The sequence below is a fragment of the Cebus imitator genome, unplaced genomic scaffold (genome assembly GCF_001604975.1).
Source record: "Cebus imitator isolate Cc_AM_T3 unplaced genomic scaffold, Cebus_imitator-1.0 Scaffold532, whole genome shotgun sequence".
NCBI lineage: Eukaryota > Metazoa > Chordata > Mammalia > Primates > Cebidae > Cebus > Cebus imitator.
The window spans coordinates 10,605-31,669 of record NW_016107847.1 but is presented as its reverse complement, the minus strand read 5'-3'; the positions used below and the strand labels follow the sequence as shown (position 1 = coordinate 31,669).

General features: G+C 41.0%; 1 protein-coding gene across 1 annotated transcript in view; it reads left to right on the top strand.

Moving 5' to 3' along the window:
- The window catches only part of LOC108293330 (tenascin), a 41,459-nt gene that overhangs the window by 11,997 nt on the left and 8,397 nt on the right, over nt 1–21,065 (top strand). Inside the window, exons 2-4 of the mRNA XM_017514665.2 lie at nt 14,190–14,779; nt 17,663–19,072; nt 20,435–20,698. Of these exons, the coding sequence (XP_017370154.1) occupies nt 14,323–14,779; nt 17,663–19,072; nt 20,435–20,698 (2,131 nt within the window). The 5' untranslated portion in view covers nt 14,190–14,322. The remainder of the gene's footprint in view (nt 1–14,189; nt 14,780–17,662; nt 19,073–20,434; nt 20,699–21,065) is intronic.

The window sequence follows — 21,065 nt, the reverse complement described above, 5'->3', positions numbered from 1 at the left end:
TTCAACAACTCTATTTATATTAATGATATTGGGTTTCTCTCCGATAGTGATCATATAAATACTAATTCTTTAAATTGAACAATGAATCTTGCTTCAGAGGTAACTTGATATAGCGGAAAGAGCATAGAGTTTGGAATTATGAGGCTCTTCTTAATTCTGATTCAAATAATTACTGTCTGGGCCACTTACTTAACCTTCTTAAGCCTTCAGTTCTCTTACCAGTAAAATACAAATAATGACCCCTAATTCCTACATTTGGTAACATGATTAAAAAGCATTTGTCAAGTGCCAGGCATGGCATAAATGTTAACTTACTTTCCTCACTCTGTTTAAATTTCTCAAGATCCTTTAACATGGGTCTTCACATTTTATCCCAGACAGGTCATAGTTATCTATATGACTACTCCTTTCTAATACAAAAAGAAATGAGAGGAGAAAGGGTCTAGGATTTGTTTTGTATCAGCCCTTCCCCCATCGTATGCCATCAAACCTAATCCTGTGACGCACTATAAACAGAATAATCAAGATTTGGGAAACACTGTATAAACTGTCCCCATTTTGGAGATTCTCAACGAGCATGAGCCTATTAAAAGACCCTGGAAAACCCTGAAGTAAAGAAAGTTATGTAATTTGTTTGGCTTAAAATCATATTTGGTTTAAAATAATATTTTCCAAGCCTGTTTAATTAGGAAATCTTTTTCCCTCATGTTAGTATATACCTATCAACATGTTGTAGAATACACATTAGAAAATCCTGTTTAAAGTTACCCAGCTAAGATAAAGCCAAGTCAAGGGAATTGTACATATTTCTATTTTTCAGGTTCTTCTGCAGTTTTTCGTATCCTGTCTGTACATCGTAAAGATATTTCATTCCCAGTAGTTTTTCTGAATCCCAACCTTTGTCATGCAAACCCCTCTTTAACATAATTAAAACATGTGAATCAGTTCACCTGCTGTCCCTTTCTAGCTATGTGATCTTGGGCTGTGTGGGCCTCCATTTGCTTATCTATAAACTGTGGAAAATAAAGACACCTACCTCGGAGGTCTTGGTTATCAACGAGATAATCCACAGAAAACACAAAAAGCAGTGTCTGACACAGATGAAATGTTCAATTAATGTGCATTATTATTGTAACATTTAGATGGTCCCATTTTGGGAAAGGTAAAATAGGCCGTGAAAGTATGTTTGCTTTGCCTGGGGTCACACAAATTAATTACTGGAGTAGTCTTAGTTTTCCCTGAGAGTCTGGTTTCCTGCTTCCAGTCCTACAGACGTATTTTTGTTTCACGAGTCATATTCTATCAAAATGTGTCTAACTTTATTGAACTTGATTTATACAGGATTTTGTAATTGTCAGTGGCTCCATCTGGCTCCCTCTGATGCAAACTCCACTCAAGCAGGATTCCATTCATTTGAATATTAGCACATTGGATCGGAAAAGATTTCCAGAGCTGTCTAGTTTTGCTATGCCAAATATTTGGTGTATGTGTCAACACTCTCACTCCTGTACCCATGATGGATATTGCTAATCCATCACAGCACCTTTTCCCAAAAAACCAGCCATGGCCACAGAATCTTTCTCAAAGCAGTTCCAGGTAGCTATGTCAGCTCTTTGAGTCGAAACATAATAGTGACTCCAAACCAATTCTACTTCTTAGCCAGTGCTTGAACCACCTCTACACTATTATTCTTTTATTTTTTTAATATGCCCAATGTCCTGGAGCTCCCTAATAAAGGGAGACAAGAAGGAAAAGGGAAAAAAGGAGAAGATATACTAACATTTGGGTAACATTTATTATTAATATGTCAGGCACTTGTAGCTTTGTTGTCCCATTCACTGCCTCAAACAACCCTGGAAAGATTTTATACTTGAATAAGCCACAATTCAAAAGGTATAGGACGTTAACCAAGGCTCCCCAACAGGTAAGTAGAATTTGATCTAAAGTCTTCCTGACTCTAAAGGCAATGCCCCTGTCTCTGCCATCACAATGCCTTCTTAAAATTTTCCAGAGTCTTTCAGGACTAAATTTCTGACATTGGGTGGCTGATAACAGTTTCACAAAGGCCACCATTTCACAGAGCCCTATTCAGAAGTTCTCTTATTTAGGATCATGTTGCAAGTCTGTCTGTAACCAGTTCTTCCTGGATTAATCTCTTCCATTTCTTAACCTTGGCTCCTGACTTTGAGAACCCACTTTCCAATGCTTGTGAAAGAGCCAACTAGATTTCTTAAAATACTGCATGAAGGCCAAAATAGAAGAAGGCCATTGTTCCATTGGGAAATGAATTCAAATCTATTTTGAAACAATTTTTTTCAGAATTTTACAGAAATCTATATTGTTGCCACTTGGTCAGAACTACTTTTTATTTATTTATTTATTTTATCTAGGCAAGGAATAGAAGAGAGAAAGTAAGTGCTCTGCAGTTTTATTTCAAAAATTGAAACCAGACCACACCAGGGCAGTTTGTGGTCTGAATGTATCAATGGATCTAGTCATATTTCATGTGAGCATTTCTTAGGTATACTAAACCACAAATATGAATCTCATTATTATGTCTGGATGGAAGTATTTTTATGGATTAAGATTTGTGGATTTAATTTGGTTGGTAATGAAACCTCTGTTCCAGGAGCAGGAAGGAGGAAGTCGTGCTTCACCAATGGTTAAGCCGAACTACGGAAAGAAACAATATTTGGAGGGTTTTGTACTTAATGTTGGCCACTCGATCTGGGTCTAAAGTAAAATTCAAAATTAAGTTTAACAAAAATATTACGAAAGTAGCAATGGACCACAGATCACTAGAACTAAAGGGATCTTAGGATTGGAAACCATTCGCAGCTGCTTATTTTACAAGAGAAACTGAGGTCTTAAGAATGAATGTGACTTGCCCAAGGTCACACAATGACCCTGTTAGTCAGAACTGCTTGGCAGAAGTGGATCTCAGAGCTTCTCCTCCAGATCTTCAATTTATTGCACTTCCTATTGTATGGCCTCATAAAAGGCCAAATATCTGGTAACTTAAAAATAAGTAATGAAGGTCAAAATTTCAAACTATGAAGGGAGACCTAGATTTAACAATACAACAAAATGACAAACACTGCAATGAAATTGAAAAGGTTACTAAGTAATAACCCAGGATTCTTCCTTCACACCAAAACCAAATTTTCATGCTGAGTGTGTCCTAGGCCTGGTTAAGTCCACCTTCTGCCAAAGGAGTTTACTTGATCATAAAGAAATCTTGTCTCAAGTAGAAAGCACTGAGCTCTAAAAAGCCCTTGAGTTGATGTCTAGAATCTTATGGGAAGGAGGTAGGTCTGTCTTTGTCACTTTTGTACCCTCTGCACTTAGTGTGGTGTCTGGAACATAGTAAGTACTCACAAAATAACTGAATGAATAAAAATGAACTAATTTCAGAACTGAGGCTGTGATGAATTCCTTGATATATCTTACTTTAGAAGAGATTACAGGAGAATCAATTACATTAGGGTCGTCAGAAAAATAAGAGTATTTGCTCATTCATTAATTCTACAATATAAGAACCTACTATGTGTAAGTTCAAACCAAGAAATACATTCAGCTTCATTTTATTTAATATAAATATATTGTGCATCTACTATGTTCTAGATAAACTGTTTTGTATTTATTCAGAGATGAATGTCTCAGATATATCCCTGCCCTCATAGAGCTTACAGTCTACATACAGTTTAAGTGCATGCAGAATAACTATATGCAAAGTGTTTACAGCCTAATATAAATACAAGATAGAATTAGCTAATTTCCTAAGAGATGGAGTTACACATGCAAAATAAAGTTATTCCAAGTCTTTTTAAAATGATGATTGAAATAATATCACATCAATTCCCCAGACAATTCAGAAGAGAAAAAGATAAATTTAGGCTGAAGTTACCTGATAAAACTTTCAGTAGTAGATGTTTTTAAGGAACACCTTGAAGAACTGGTAGATTTATTCACTCAGAGATGGCAAAAGGCTTCTAGAAGCCTTCAAGGCATCTGGAACCCTCTCTCAATGATTACTGAGAAATGGCAGCACCCCAAATGTATCTGTCAGCTTGCTTCATCTCCACAGCAGCCACAGGCTGTCTGGTATCTTAATGGCATAATTCTGGGGAATTGATAGTATTCTCCTTTGAGCCAGGTGTTGGGAAGCTACATAGTCAGAGACTGGGGCTGGTCTTGACTCATAGCTCCTTTCCTTAGCCCTCCAACACAAAAGGTTGTGTAAAATTATGGTTCAAAGCCCTGACTTTGGACTCAGATGGGCTTTGGTTCAAATCCTGACTCCGTAACTTAATAATGTCTGAACTTGCACAAACCATGTAAAGAGTCTATGTCTCAGTTTCTTCAGCTACAAAATGAGGGCACACATACTATCTCATAATTGTATGTGAATTTGAAGTTGGAGAGTTAAAATGCTAACTAAGCACAGGCTCTGGCAAAATCAACACAATAAATTATAGTTAATGATAGCTGTATTACTTGTGATGATGATGATGTCAACTTCTTCCTAATTATTATTATTATGTCAACTTCGTGATCTTCCAAGGCCTCTTCAACCAATATTTGGTGATTGGTGATCGTAAGTCTCTCCTTTTCTACGAAGCCCTCCATGAGCTTCCCAGTGCAAAAAGACACTTCCACAATTATCTCATTCAGGCTGGCATTTATACTAGGCCTTGCTTGTATATGATCTTCTAGTTTCTGAGATCTCTAGGAGCAAAAAATAACTCCTTACTTGGCCTCTTTTCCAAAGTACCCAGCACATTGGGCAGTCCACAGTAAGTAAACAGCAATTCGCCCTTCAAAGAATGTTAATGTTAGCATTTATACTCTTGCTATTGGCTTGGGATTGTGTACCATGTTCCCAACCTGCAGTGGCACTTAAGAACATCACAAATATTAAATTCACTACACATGGAGTTAAAATCAATTGCAGTTGGGTGCAGTGGCTCACACTTGTGAACCCAATCACCTGAGTTCAGAAGTTCAAGCCAGCCTGGTCAACATGATGAAGCCCCCTCTCTACCAAAAATATAAAAGTTAGCTGCACATGGTGGTGGACACCTGTAATCCCAGCTACTCAGGAGGTTGCAATGAGCCAAGATTATACCACCATACTGCAGCCTGGGCAGCAGACTGAGACTCCATCTAAAATGAAATTAGTTGCATTTTTTTTACTCTTTGGGAGGAAATTATAAGCTTTTTGATTATACAGAACATGGTTATCTTTAGTGTTGAATCATTCATGCTTAACTCAGGGTTTGGTACATATGTACTGAAAAGATAGATAGTTGGATGGATGGTTAGATAGATAGATAGATAAATAGATAGATAGATAGTCAACAGGGCCAAGAAGTCTAAAAATATTTTAACACAAATGCTCTCAAGGATCCCACCACCAATATTTCTCTCTGGAGATCATTACAATGACAGACTAAGAATTACTGGAAGACTTTCATATGCACTTTTTAAAGTTTCTTCCCCAGTTTATTGAGGTATAACTGACAAAAATTTTATACATCTAAGGTATACAATGTGATGATTTAATATATGTATACATTGTGATATGATTACCAGATTCAAGCTAATTAACACATCCATTGCTTCACATAGTTAGTTACCTCTATGTGTGAATGATGAAGACACTTAAGAGCTACCTACTATCTTAGCAAATTTGAAGTATACAATATGTTATTATTAACTGTAATCACCATGCTGTACATATGCACTCCTTTTTGAAGGCTTCCCAGTGGCCTAGGGGAAGAGATCAATCTTAATCAAATTCCTTGTCCAAAAGGCAAAATCCTTGGATTTTAATATCTGTTTTACTAATTAGCTAATTAGCTGGTGACTCTCTCTGAGTGTCACCAATTCAGTTAGTCTCTTTAATAATTATGGCAAATAGGTTTCATGTGATCCACTACTTCCATTTATATACTACTTAACTGGCTGCCTGAAATGATGATTCAGATTCTCAAGCGGGGCTCCTCGGAAGTGTGTTGTTATCGATTAGCAATGTCTGCCCTGTACACTAGAAGGAATTGTTTTGTGCCACAGACTTGCTGTGCCTGTATCCAGTGATCTTCTACAGTTGCTTCTAAGTCCTGCTCAAGTATGATTTTGGTTCTATAATTTGATGTCTGTCTGTGTCTTTGGAAAGTACTGAAAAGCTGGGCCAAATGTTTCCCGTTAGGAGCACAGTCTTGAAAGACTAAACCACAGGCAGTCTGTTCTGGAGAAAGCCCTGGCTCAGCAGCACGGACAGCCGTCCCAGCAGCAGCACTGCCCCTGAGAAACCTTGGCCAGGGTCCTGACCTCCCAGAAAAGAGCCCCACCCCAGGCTAATTCCTTTGCTTTTCTTGCTACTGAGTTAGAGTAGATAGGCTAAGAGGAAAACCAGGGCTGTAGCCACAGCCTCCTCGCTTTCCTAAAAATTTTAGAGTGTCCCTGCCACTTGACAAACTGAAACACTAAGATTTATACATTTCCATGGAAAAGGCAACAGTGGGAAAGAGAGGGCTTCCCAGGTTTGTCTTATGGATCTCATCCTTCAGAAACTAGCCTTCTGTTAGAAATGCCGTCTCCAGGCAGAAGACACGATAATCATATAATGCCAATGCTCACCAGTTGCTAAGGTCTCCCTCCTTTTAAGTGTTAGCTACTGAGTGTTTGGCCTGCATAATCTCATTTTTCTCACTTTCAGTCATAAGAACTTCATTTGTGGGGTTATTAGTGTTACCGTTTTACAGATGTGAAAATTAAGGCCCAGGCAGGCAATGTTACACATCCAAGACAGCTACTGGATGAAACCCTGTGAATTTGCTACTACCCAACTATTTCTGACATAAAAGAGTGGTGATTCCATGTGGTTCAAATTAATAGCAAGTGACAGGGTAAGGATCTAACAGTGTTTGCATGATGCTAGAGCAGATATCCTCAAACATTGCATAGATGTTTCTTGGATATTTGTCAATTTTAGCATTTATCATTCTTCCTGACAAGTATCTGTTTACACGTCTGCTTTCTATACTGGACTGTGAGCTCATTAAAAACAATACCTATCCATCACTGGCTTCTGAAACACCCCACCACCACTGAGCTATCGTGTAGCCTTTTCTTACACTTGTTCAGCACATCTTTATTGAATGCAAGAATAAATCATTTTAAAAATTCTTGGTCCTCTTGGCTCCCCAACATCTTACCTGGGCACCAGTTAAGCCATGGTGCTGCCTAAATGGATAACTGCTTCTCAGTTCTGGAATTCTACAAACACCTAGGGTTAGGAGGGTCTTTGATTTGGCAGTTAGAGTTTTCTCAATTCTTTTATGACACAGGTTGTGCAGGACTCACTCAACTACGGGGATCAGATGTCCTCAGAAAAAAAGAAAATCCATACTTGAGGCTGTTTCCTGGCTCTTCTCTCTTCCTGACACATTCCAAAAGGAATTTATGGATGTTGGGAAGGACAAAGGGTGAGGAATTTCTAGGACATTTAAGAAGGCCCATGTAAGCAACTCTATGCTTGACAGACCATGCACAATAAAACTCTTTTGCCTATAAGTGAGAAGAAAAATTTGGTGTGAGCTGCCTCATGGGTTGCCAAAATGATGTGTAAACAAATTCATCTGCATTTCTAAACAATAGGAATTCTCCATGTCCTCCCAAACCTAGGATATTTCATCTACATACTTAAGTCAACAAGATAAATATACTCCATGAGCTACTAAAAGTGAAATCATGAGTAACTAACTTTGAAATATGATTCTAGCCAGTTGGAAGTTTTATCTTTATCTAAAAATGAAATTGTTTATTCTCCAGCTGTGATGAGAGGACAATTCAAAGATTGTTGATTTCTTCTTCTAGCAATGGTCTTTGTCCTGCAGTGAGGTGCCTAAAAATAACTGTTACTCTATTCCCTCTGCTTCCAAAGATTAGCTACCAAACAACTCTACTAGTAAAAGAGAAAAAAAGAAAGACTTGACAGCAAGCCAAGAGGCATTTTCACGTGTAAAATCGTATGCTAAAAAGCCATTGGGACTGCCATGATACTGGCCTTGGTTTCCCAACCTGATAAATCAATTGTTATCTCACAGTAATGCTCTAAATAAAAATCTATAATGCCAAAATCTGAAGAAATAATCCAACACTGGTAACATTTAATACCAAGGCAATTGAAATAAGATTAAAGCCTAACATTTAATCTCTCTCCCGCCCTTCACTTCCCTCCCCACCCAAAAGCTTTCAGGACAATTGTTTTTATCTTATTTTTTTGCAGGGGTCTGGGGCCATAAATGCACCAGGTATTTGGAGAATGGGAGACTAAATATTAAAGCCTATATTCTATCCAATCTTCTCAGCAGATGACTAACTGTGAGCAGTCAGGCACTTAGGCTTACAGAGGTGCCACATTGCTTACTGAGTTAAGTACCAGCTCTTCATGTTGATCTTTTATATCCTTCCCAATATGGCTTCCGCCAACTCCATGTGGTCGCTCCCTTTCCGCTTTCCTGTGCATTACTTTATACCCTAGTAGAACAAGACCTCTCCATAATCCCTGCGTGCTACACCACCTCGGCAAGTATCAGGCACCCACGAGGAGATGCCGCTATTATTACAGTCATCTTCTTAATTCTCCTTGCCACCCACACATTCCAACTTTCTTGCCTTTTCTCATGGTGCTTCTTTTTTCTAGGGTGCTGTGGGCTTCCCTTTGAACCTACCTGCTGGAGTTGTATCCAACCATTTTTCAGAATCTTGCTCATCTTTGAAGTTTATCTCAAATGCCACTTTTTCTGAGATGTCTTTCTTGGGCCCCTCGAAAGAATATAGCCTCCCTCCACTTTGAGCATTAACGGATATGAAGTTGGCCAATCTCTCTTGTTACTTGTTATAGTCATGAAGGTATCTCCCTGATTCCCCCATCCCTTCTGGATACAAGGTTTTCTTTCTGATCTATTCTCTATTTGATCAGTGTTGTTATTTTTGCTGCTGTTATCATTAGCTACCACATATTAAGCCCCTACTGTGTGCCAGGAACTGTGCAAGTAACTTAACATATGTCTTCCCATTTCAGCCCACTCTCCTGTAGCACTATGAGATAGACATACATATCCTCAGGGAGATGAGGCGGGGAAAGGGAACGGCCACAGGGAGCAACTGCTAAAGTGATAGAACTAGATTCTAACACAGGTTTATTTTACTGCAGAGACAAGACTCCCCCACACGCAGCTGCTTCATTAATGGAAATGTTTAGATGGCTGAAAGACATGGACTGAGTGCCCTCAAAACTCTGGAGCAAAGCAGTGCAGGGTCAGCAGAGGAATGGGAGTCATGAGTTGCCTTTGAAAGGTTCCTCCAGCTTCTAAGGAGAGGCTGAAGCAGACAGAAAGAGATGTTAGACATGGCCCGAGTGGGTCCTGTAGCAACTTGGTTTTAGTTTGACATGGGGAGAAGATTCTTAAGAGGCTCTAAGGTGTGCAGAGGGAGGAAGAAAAAAAGATTTCTTAACCTAAGGACAAGGTTGAGAGAGAGGATACAGACCTGAGACAGGGTAGTTATCTCTTCAGATCTGCAAAGGACCATAGCCTTAAGGACTGTTTCTCACTCACCCCTGAATATGTTCAAACATGTAAGGTATGGAAACTACCATGCACACACATGCTTGCTATAGTTAAGTGAATTAGTTGCTAAAAAGAAGTCATTTTTCCTCCCTAATCCTCTGGCACTTGTGTCTGAGGTACTCACCCATTTTCATTAGTCAAGAAACTTAACAACATCGAAACTTTCTTATAGATTCTCCTTGATCTCTTTGAGTCTCCATTACCTCATTTTATACCATGGACTTAATAAAAACAAGCAATCCCCTAAACTAGTACTGCTCAATAAAACTTCTTTAGGTGAGAGAAATGTTCTTTATCTGCACTGTCTCATATTGTTACCACTAGCCACACGGGCTCCTAACTACTTGAAATGTGAGTGAAACAACTGAGGAATGATATTTTTAATTGCATTTAATTTTAATTAATTTCAGTAATCATGTGGCATATTGGACACAGCAGCTCAAGATCAATCAATTTAAAGTGTTTTACCTCTTTTTAAATTTCCTATCTCATGAAGTTTTTATTGTGGATTATTTTTACCAGATTAATTTGCTTTTGAGACCTTGACAGGGATGGAGAGACATAGAACATCTCACAAAAACAATTCCGTAATTCACAGGTATTCATTTGACTCTAAAAATTAATGTTGATAAAAAGAGAAAGGAAAGTCTGACACACGTGTGTACTATTTTGCATTATATACATACGCTGAGGCAGAGCAAAAAGCAGCACAACATACTTAGCTTGAAAATAGCTTTGTCCTTGATATGTGACCCCAAAAATCTGTACTTTGAGCTAATGCAAAGGCTATGTCTCTTCCTGATGCCCCTTCTTGCAATCATTGACTTACCAGATCCTTAAATATCACCATGAAAGATATACACACACTTACATATGTAATATATGTAATATTATGTTATATTACATATTATAATTGGAGCAAGTATATTATAAATGGGGAGAGTGTGTGTGTGTGTGTGTGTGTGTGTGTGTGTGTGTGTGTGTGTGTGTGTATACAAGCCAGTGCCCGCTTTGCCAGGATTTAGACATGGCATCCCTGCTCCACCCAACCTTGGTTTTCTCAACTACAAAATAAACATGGCTAGTTCTGTAGTCCTTCCTCCTACAAGATATTTTCCAGACCTTTTATTGCTGATCACTATAAAGATTATAGTCTGTGTTTTTTAAAGAGCCTCTGTAGAATAAGTTGCTCATTCTGAAATTATAAAAGTCCTACTATCAGAACATGATTCTTCACGTCTAACCTAAATATCTCCAACTGCAATCTCAAGTAATTATTTCTGGGTCCATCCACAAAAGAGACATAAAATAGCCAGTTGTCTGCATGAGGATATTTTACATTCTTAAAGGTCATTATTTTCTCCCTATTTTTCCCTCTCTCATATAAATATTTCTAGTTCTAGTAAATTTATCTCCTCACTCACCAGTGATTTCTGCAGCTCCTCTTTGATCTAGATCCAAGTTGCTGCTGAGTTTAGGACTGTATTCAACTAGGAGGTCAAGCTCAGGCTTAAGCAAAAGGAGGCTATTGGCACGGACTCTTGTTAGGTTTTGTTCCCAGGAGTGCAACAAAATAGGAACTACTGTTTAATGAGTGCCTACTACGGGCTTGACACCCTGCTGGGTGCTTCATGTACAGGTCTCTAATCCTTCATTTTCTCTGGAAAGGTTTTGACTCCTGTGTTATAAATGAGTTCCTGGTTTAGAAAGGGTAAGTAGCTTGCCAAAGTTACAGGGCTAGCGAGTGGCATTTGAAACCAGGTATGCCTAATTCCAAAGCCTAACCATTTTCTACAACACTTAAAATATAATAAGTCTTTCCCAAGGTACAGAAACATCCACCTACCCTCAGACCACCGTGAGCCAATAGGAAATACACAATGCTCAAGAATAACGTACGCTTTTCCCAAACGATGCAACATGTGGTTGTGCCAGTGCACATCTCTTAAATATACAGTGAGAAATCCTCACTCTACTCACACTCTGGTCATTATTACCCTAAACTCATTGCCTTGGAGTTTCAATCGGCAACTATAATGGCTTTTTAGATGGAAATTTAAGTCATTTAGCAACACACACAAAAGTGTTGGGTAGAAGTCCAAAAACATTTCAAGCTTGGCCCATGGCCCTTTCTCAAAAAAAAATTTTAAAAAAAAGCTAAGAATCGATGGGAAAGGGGTAGGAAAGAAGGACTTTGTGAAGGTGAAGAGAGTCAGAGCAGCCATTCTACTAGATATGCAACCAATAAATATTTGTCCAATAAACAAATAAGATAGCCAAATTGGTTTGAAAGAAGAGAACATGCCAAGTCTCCTTTTTTATAATAATCTTCATTCGGTGGCATTACCTACATTGCAGACCCACACATTGTTATTAAAAAGCTAATTTCAATGAGAAAGCACACTCACAGGAAGGTTGGGTGGTTTTTGTTTCTTTGATTTTTTTGTTTGTTTGTTAGTTTTTGTTTTGTCTAACTAGGGAGAAGATGCCCTAAGTAGATATTACAGGGATAGTTAGTAAAGTGTCAATAAGAATATAACTAGAATGTGGTACATTCTAGTTCAGTTTTCCCTGCCACAATTCCTCTCTTAAGTTTTGCAAGGCTTTCAGTCGTGAGGAAGAAGGTGGTCATTTGGGATCATGCTGATGCCTTCTATTACTAGGATAAAATCTTTCTGGAAAAAAGTTAAAAGCCTTCTTATAGGCTGAGCAATCCAAGTACCACAGCGAATTGGCATAATAACTAACTTACAATGTGCAAGTATAAGAATAGTATGGGCACGGGGAAATGTCAATTTGTAAATGACGTGTTAAAAACCAAATACCAGCTGGGCATGGTGGCTCACACCTGTAATCCTAGCACTTTGGGAGGCCGAGGTGGGTGGATTGCCTGAGCTCAGGAGTTTGGGACCAGCCTGGGAAACACAGTGAAACCCCATCTCTACTGAAAAAAAAAAAAATATACAAGAATTAGCCAGGCATGGCAGCATGCACTTGTAATCCCAGCTACTCAGGAGACTGAGGCAAAAGAATCACTTAAACCTGGGAGGCGGAGGTTGCAGTGACCTGAGATCGTGCCATTATGCTTCAGCCTGGGCAACAGGGCAAGACTTCATCTCAAAAAACAACCAACCAACAACAAAAAACAGACAGCTCTTCAATTATCTTTTGAACTTTATTCAGGTGCATTTCCTAATTAAGGAAACCCATGAATGACTTCATATGATGTATAGATCATTCTCACATGCCTCCCTGGCATTGTGTTAGTGAATATTATAACTACCATTTCTTCCTGTCTTTACTCAGTTTCTCAACTGCCTCTGACAAATCCCCTTTTCTCTGCCACCTGATTGCCCATACAGGTGAATAGCTCTAAGACAGATGAATAAGATAACTTGGCAAAGTGAGAAGTGCTTCATGGTAGCATATTCTCCTCCATAATCTATTTCCATCTAATTCTTCTCACTATTTACAGCTCAGCTTAAATTTTACCCTCCGTGTCCCATAAGCTATGCCCCACCATTCTCTTTATTTCCTTTTTATTTTCAAAAACTTTAGGTGGTTATATGCTATACCACAAAACAAATCCTATGCATTCTTTCTTGATTTGCTCTCTAAGTACTGAATGGATAATTCTCTTTTCTTCTTAATTCTATTGGTAAGTCCCCTGAGGGTATATACTTGGTCTTATATTTATTTCTACCACCCACAGACCTCTGTAAAAATCCTCTAAGTGCTCATTGATTGGAAGAGACATAAGAGGCTCTTGGACATGCTTTCTGAGCTGTGAACCTCAGTTTAAATGACTGGTTCAGGAATATGCTGTCAGGTTCTTCTAAAAACTGGACATTTGAAGGTTTTGAAAATAAATCAAGGAGCAGGGAAATGGAGGTGCAGAGAAGTAGATTGAATGCTGTGCTGACAGTCACATAACTAGTAAGAAGTTCGGCTGGGATTAAAGCTCAGTTTGCTTCCTGGAGTCCTTTATTTTAACCTCTGCCTCTTGACAGAAGACAACCAGCAGATGGTGTGAAAGTCAGTTTTGAGCATCAGTAATATGAGGCAGGAGTTACTGAACATCTACCGGAACTAGGGCCTTTATAACACTATAATTTATTCAGAGGATGTAGTAAATATTAAGGGAACTAATGAATACACAAATAACTTCTACATCATTCTTTTCACCCTGTCATTAGCGGTTATGATCTTCACTATATAGAAAGTGAAATAAAGGAAAGAAAACTTACATAATTTGTCCAAGGAACCAGAGCTACAGCCAGATACAAACCTATATCTGTCTTATTCCAATATTTTACTTTTTCTATTTTTGCCTCCCTAAGTTTCCAGAAGTTGAATAGTGAGTGAAATCATTCCTTCAAGTGACAAAGTTCTTTTAGAGACCATTTTATGATCTTACAAGGGTATATAATGAAAGATTATCAGGAAAGCTTCAAATACAGGGATATAAAATCAAAATTTGTTTGAATTATAGATATTCAATATATTCAATAGTAGATACTCATAATTTTTTTTTGTCGTCTTTGCTTGTAGAAGATAATTCTTTCAAGATCAGGGACAACTGATTTGGAGTCTACTCTGTGCTTCTAAATCTCAAATTCTGCTGAGAGTGGGACACCCTGGAACACTAGAACCCCGGCAACGCCCAGCCAAACCCACCTCCACCATGGGGGCCATGACTCAGTTGTTGGCAGGTGTCTTTCTTGCTTTGCTTGCCCTCCCTACTGAAGGCGGGGTCCTCAAGAAAGTCATCCGGCACAAGCGACAGAGTGGGGTGAATGTCACCCTGCCAGAGGAGAACCAGCCAGTGGTGTTTAACCATGTCTACAACATCAAGCTGCCAGTGGGATCTCAGTGTTCAGTGGATCTGGAGTCACCCAGTGGGGAGAAAGACCTGACCCTACCTTCAGAGCCCAGTGAAAGCTTCCAGGAGCACACAGTGGATGGGGAAAACCAGATTGTCTTCACACATCGCATCAACATTCCTCGCCGGGCCTGTGGCTGTGCCGCAGCCCCCGATGTTAAGGAGCTGCTGAGCAGACTGGAGGAGCTGGAGAACCTGGTGTCTTCCCTGAGGGAGCAATGTAGTGCAGGAGCTGGCTGCTGTCTCCAGCCCGCCACAGGTATGAGCTGGCAGCCCACCCAGTCCCACGCTGTGCAAATGTGGAGAAATAATAAGCATAGCAGCATCCATCGCTTGCTTTCAAAGTGGGCTCACTAGAAAACTAGCTTCCCAGAGTGTTCATTACAAAGAGATTTCACGTTCAAATAAATGTGGACACTGTAACCATCTCTCTCCTGCTTGGAGGAGTCCTGGCAACAACTGTTTCTCAGAGGGGTTTTCAGGCTCCAAGAAGTCCTGCTTTGAAAAACCCTATTTCACCTTAATTATAAGTTTCTAAAATGTATTTGACCATGAAATCTACCCACTTTCTACCCCAAAACCTATGAATATGCCATGAAATTTCTGTTCCAGAGAGCACTCTGATAGGTACTGATGTGACCCCATTACCTCGTTGTACAAATAGAGAAACTGAGGCCAAGAAGGAGGATGGGATTCCTGAAGGTCCTGCAATAAGGAGTTGAGTTCCTTACATCTCAGTATTCTTACAAATACACAGTGCTGCCTGTGATAGTGCTGAGCCTATAAAAATTAGGAAAAAGCTCCAATGTAATAGCTATTATAATGACAATCATGAGTTAAGCTACCTCTGTGTAACAGGCACTGTCATATTATCTCATTTAATCCTCCCAGAAGCCACTTTAAGGTAAAGGTTAGATAAGGAAAGATAAGACATCTGCAGATCAAAGAAATGAAACTCAAAGGCATTAACTCACTGGCACAAGATGATAGGAAGAGTAATAAGAGATATGGGCTTAAGCCAGGCTTGGTGTAATCCCAGTACTTTGGGAGACCAAGGTACGTGGATCACCTGAGGTCAGGATTTGAAGACTAGCCTGACCAACATGGTGAAGCCTTATCTCTACTAAAAATACAAAATTAGCTGGGTGTGGTGGTACATGCCTATAATGCCAGCAACTCAGGAGGCTGAGGCAGGAGAATCACTCAAAACCGGGAGGGAGAGTTTACAGTGAGCCAAGATCACACCATTGCACTCCAGCCTGGGTGACAGAGCGAAACTCCACCTCAAAAAAAAAAAAAAAAAAAAAAGAGAGAGAGAGATAGGGGCTTTGCATGTACCTGTGTGTCTCCAGAGCTCATACTCTCCCATGGATGCCCTGTGTCCACATGCATCCCATTTCAAGGAATTTTGCTGCTTTTGAACTATGTCTTTATCTCCAATACTAAAGTTGATAAAACTACAGGAGTTTCAACAACTTCAAATCAGAGCTGAAAGTCTCTGTTTCTGCCACTCAGAAAAAAATTACCAAAATGTTCTTCAACAATTATTTCAAGAGTAGACCAAACCACCCTAAGTGAAATACTCTTACGGCTCTGCAGGACAGGCTCTAGGTGTCTAGGAGATTTTTAAAAACATTTTCTTTAGACATAAGTTTATCTTCCACACTGTCAACTCCCTAGAAAAATGCAGATGAGAATACACAGTAGGAATAATGCTAAGTAGTGATTTAAAATGATCGCTTAAAGCAGTGCTGTCTAATGAAAATATGAGACACATGTAATCTTACATTTTCTAGTGGTCACGTTAAAGGAGAAAGAAACAGGTAAACATAATTTTAATCATCTCTTATTTAATTCAACATAGCCAAAATATTTTTTTTCGGCCTGAAATCAGTGTAAAAATTATTAATGGATATTATACAGTCCATTATTTTATACTATTTGGAATCCGATGTGTATTTTACACTTACAGCACATCTCAATTCAGACTAGCCATGTTTCAATGCCTAATAACCACATGTGGCCCAGGCCACCAAATAGTACAGATTTAGATTCTCACTTTACAAATCAGCTTTTAAAAAAACTTTCTTTCTTCCTGCTTTCAAGAAGGAGATGAAATATATTAATACAGCTGTTTGTAGGTACAGAGAATGTAGAGTGAGTACGTTCTAGTTCAGAAACTATAGAAGTGAGTTTTCTTTCTTCCCCTTAAGCTTCATGGAGATCAGACCAGTGACTTCTGCAAACTGAGCTAAGGCAATATTTAGGCCTCAAGGGGCTGAAGTAATGTCAACCTTGACCCCACATTCTTCACATTGACCTCCAATTAGCCTTCAGGATAGAAAGAAAAAGAAGATAAAGGCAGATACTTTTCTGGGGACAGAGGCAAACTGAAAGGTGTTCATAGAGAATCAGAAAGCCACACTTTAGCTACCTCAATTTAGTTGTGGAAAATTAGAATGTTTTGGTTATATAAACCCACATACCAACTTGAGCCAAACTTCCACAAAAATACTTTGGAAAAGAAAACAGAAAAAATTACAAGGACACAAAAGTGAGCTCTTAATGTGTTCACTTAACTCAGATATACCCCAGGGAAGTGCGCTGTTGGCCCAACTTCACCTATAAGAAAACTGAGCTCCAGATAGTCTAAATCCCTTCCCAAATGTGGCATAGATATTGAATCAAAAAGTCAGAATTATATTCAGTTCAACAACTATTTCTTGGGCATCTTTTATGTGCCTGGTCTTGACGAGGCTCTAAAGAAATAACATAGCCCAGCATAATGCATTCCAGAAGGCAGTGACTCATAATCATCACAAGGCTTGTAAGACTTCTTGAAAATGTGGCAAAAACTAAGAATCCACTCCCTGAGGGTAGAAATACACACACACCTACACATAATCACACACTGTCTTTGCATACAAGCCTATCATTTCGGGGAGTCCATATTATGAATTCCTACCTGGTGTAAGTGGATGTGAGTCTCATCTGATTTCACACACTAAACAACTGGTTATCAAGCCACATGGAGCCTGAGGGTGCAACGATCCTTCAGCTGAATTTGATTCTGGGTGCCCTGGGTAGATACCAAGAAATGTGGCTGTTGAACCTGGCTGAGAACTTATTTCTTTTGTTGCAGGCCGTGTGGACACCAGGCCCTTCTGCAGCGGTCGGGGAAATTTTAGCACTGAAGGATGTGGCTGTGTCTGCCAATCTGGCTGGAAAGGCCCCAACTGCTCTGAGCCCGAATGTCCAGGCAACTGTCACCTTCGAGGCCAGTGCATTGATGGGCAGTGCATCTGTGATGAGGGCTTCACGGGTGAGGACTGCAGCCAGCTGGCTTGCCCCAGCGACTGCAGTGACCAGGGCAGGTGTGTGAATGGAGTCTGCATCTGTTTCGAAGGCTACTCTGGGGCTGACTGCAGCCGGGAAGTCTGCCCGGTGCCTTGCAGTGAGGAGCATGGCACGTGTGTAGATGGCTGGTGTGTGTGCCACGATGGCTTTGCAGGCGATGACTGCAGCAAGCCTCTGTGTCTCAACAATTGCTACAACCGTGGGCGATGCGTGGAGAATGAGTGCGTGTGCGATGAGGGCTTCACGGGCGAGGACTGCAGTGAGCTCATCTGTCCCAACGACTGCTTCGACCGGGGCCGCTGCATCAATGGCACCTGCTACTGCGAAGAAGGCTTCACAGGTGAAGACTGTGGGAAACTCACCTGCCCACATGCCTGCCACGGCCACGGCCGGTGCGAGGAGGGGCAGTGTGTGTGTGATGAGGGCTTTGCCGGTGTGGACTGCAGTGAGAAGAGGTGTCCAGCTGACTGTCATAACCATGGCCACTGTGTCGACGGGCGGTGTGAATGTGATGATGGTTTCACGGGAGCTGACTGCGGGGAGCTCAAGTGTCCCAATGGCTGCAGTGGCCATGGCCGCTGTGTCAATGGGCAGTGCGTGTGTGATGAGGGCTATACTGGGGAGGACTGCAGCCAGCTGCGGTGCCCCAATGACTGTCACAGTCGGGGCCGCTGTGTCCAGGGAAAATGTGTATGTGAGCAAGGCTTCAAGGGCTATGACTGCAGTGACATGAGCTGCCCCAATGACTGTCACCAGCACGGCCGCTGTGTGAATGGCATGTGCGTCTGTGATGACAGCTACACAGGGGAAGACTGCCGGGATCGCCGATGCCCCAGGGACTGCAGCAACAGGGGCCGCTGTGTGGATGGACAGTGCGTCTGTGAGGACGGCTTCTCCGGCCCTGACTGTGCAGAACGCTCCTGTCCGAATGACTGCCATGGCCAGGGTCGCTGTGTGAACGGACAGTGCGTGTGCCATGAAGGATTCACGGGCAAAGATTGCAAGGAGCAAAGATGTCCCAGTGACTGTCATGGCCACGGCCGCTGTGAGGATGGCCAGTGCCTCTGCCATGAGGGCTTCACAGGCCTGGATTGTGGCCAGCGCTCTTGCCCCAGGGACTGCAGCAACTTGGGGCAGTGCGTCTCAGGCCGCTGCATCTGCAATGAGGGCTACACCGGAGAAGACTGCTCAGAGGGTGAGTCCCAGGGCACGGACCAGCATGATGATGGCTGTGATGGAGTGGACACCTAGTGTGGGGTGGAAAACTACGTTTAGATTTATAAACATACATACACACTGATTCTTCGTACATATCAATATATCCATTTAAACACACCCCCATAATGACTCTTTAAGGGGGCCCTGTCATGCAGTTGTTACAAGGTGACCTGTTTAAGGGCTTGAAGGGCTCAGAGAGGTAATATAATTGTCTCAGGGACACAGCTGACACATCACAGCTGGTATTCGAGTCTGCCTAACTCATCTACAGGAGTTTAACATCTATTATCCAAGATGAGGTAAAGAAATAACCTCTCTTTTGCTAAACATTAGCTTTCCTTCCTACTCTCCACTGACATCAAACCAACAGTAAACAAAATCTCTTTATTTGAATGGTCTTAAAAAAATCAGCTAAATTGAATATGCAGTGACATTACATAAAAACAACTATTTCAAATGCATACTCAGCTAAAGACAAAATGCCTATTATCCACAAGATTGCCTGCCTTTTAATTGTCTTTTGTTACTGGTTTTGTTTTTGTTTTTTATTGTTTTTTTTAATCCTAAAGTCTGTAAGCTCCTTATCCTTAAAAGGGCACTATTTCTAGCAGTTAGTGTGCGGTCTAGCACATAGTAAATGCTCAGTAAACCCTGGTTAAATGAAAACACAGGAGAGAAAAATAATGCCCATGTTTAATGAGTGTCTTCTTTGTACTTCTCTCTTCCACCCATATTATAATTGTCATAATGGAAAATTTTTGCCTTTACTAAAGTTACTGGTATCTAGACATAAATAAATGGCATTGCATTCAATGGGGCCCAAGCAGGGAAGCCTGGTTGGAAAGAACACCAGGCTGGCAGGGAGGAGATCTAAGTTCTAAACTTGATGAAGTGAGCAAACTTGGTCAAGTCATTCTGCCTTACCCACATCTGTAAAATAAGAACGTTGGATCAGATGAGCCCAAAATACCATCCCACTGCTAGGGACATGTAACTGGGTTCAGAACAGGGAGTCAGGCTAAGACTGCACTTTCCCATCCCAACGGCCTGCATCTGAACTAAGACCCAGGGAGTAGAGAAAGTTAGAGAGGCTGGAACACCAAAGGCACATGGCTGACCTGGGACTCCAGCCTGAAGTAAATGGACTAAGGAACAGCCACCACAGGTCTTAAGATGGATCACAGCAGGGGGTCATTGATGCTTTCTGCATTTTAGAGACAATGGAAGATCTTCAGTCCTCTGTGGCTGATGGTGGAAGAGACAGATTAAGAGAAACAAACCTAGAGGGATTTTATAGGGCACACTGTTGAACCAAGATGTCCTTTGTTATTCCTGCCAGTGTCTCCTCCCAAAGACCTCATCGTGACAGAAGTGACGGAAGAGACGGTCAACCTGGCCTGGGACAATGAGATGCGGGTCACGGAGTACCTTGTCGTGTACACGCCCACCCACGAGGGCGGCCTGGAAATGCAGTTCCGTGTGCCCGGGGACCAGACGTCCACCATCATCCGGGAGCTGGAGCCTGGTGTGGAGTACTTTATCCGGGTATTCGCCATCCTGGAGAACAAGAAGAGCATTCCCGTCAGTGCCAGGGTGGCCACGTGTGAGTGAGCAGAACTCTTTTGGGCAGCCTCACCTGACCTCAGCCCTCCCTCGCCACGGCCCCTACCATCCTATAGTCGTTTGTTATAGCTACACCAAGTAAGAGCCTAGAATTAGGTCCACAGAATCACTTCTTAAAGAAATACCTTGTTTTCCATAAAATCTTTCTCTTTGCTCTCCTATATGCTTCCTGCCAGAGAGAATCATTACAAGTAACACTTAGCGTGTGTTTGCTATGTACTAGACTTTGTTGTAAGAAGTCTACATATAAGAGACCTCATTTGGCTGGGTGTGGTAGCTCATGCCTGTAACCCCAGTACTTTGGGAGGCCGAGGCAGGTGGATCACCTGGGATCAGGAGTTCGAGAC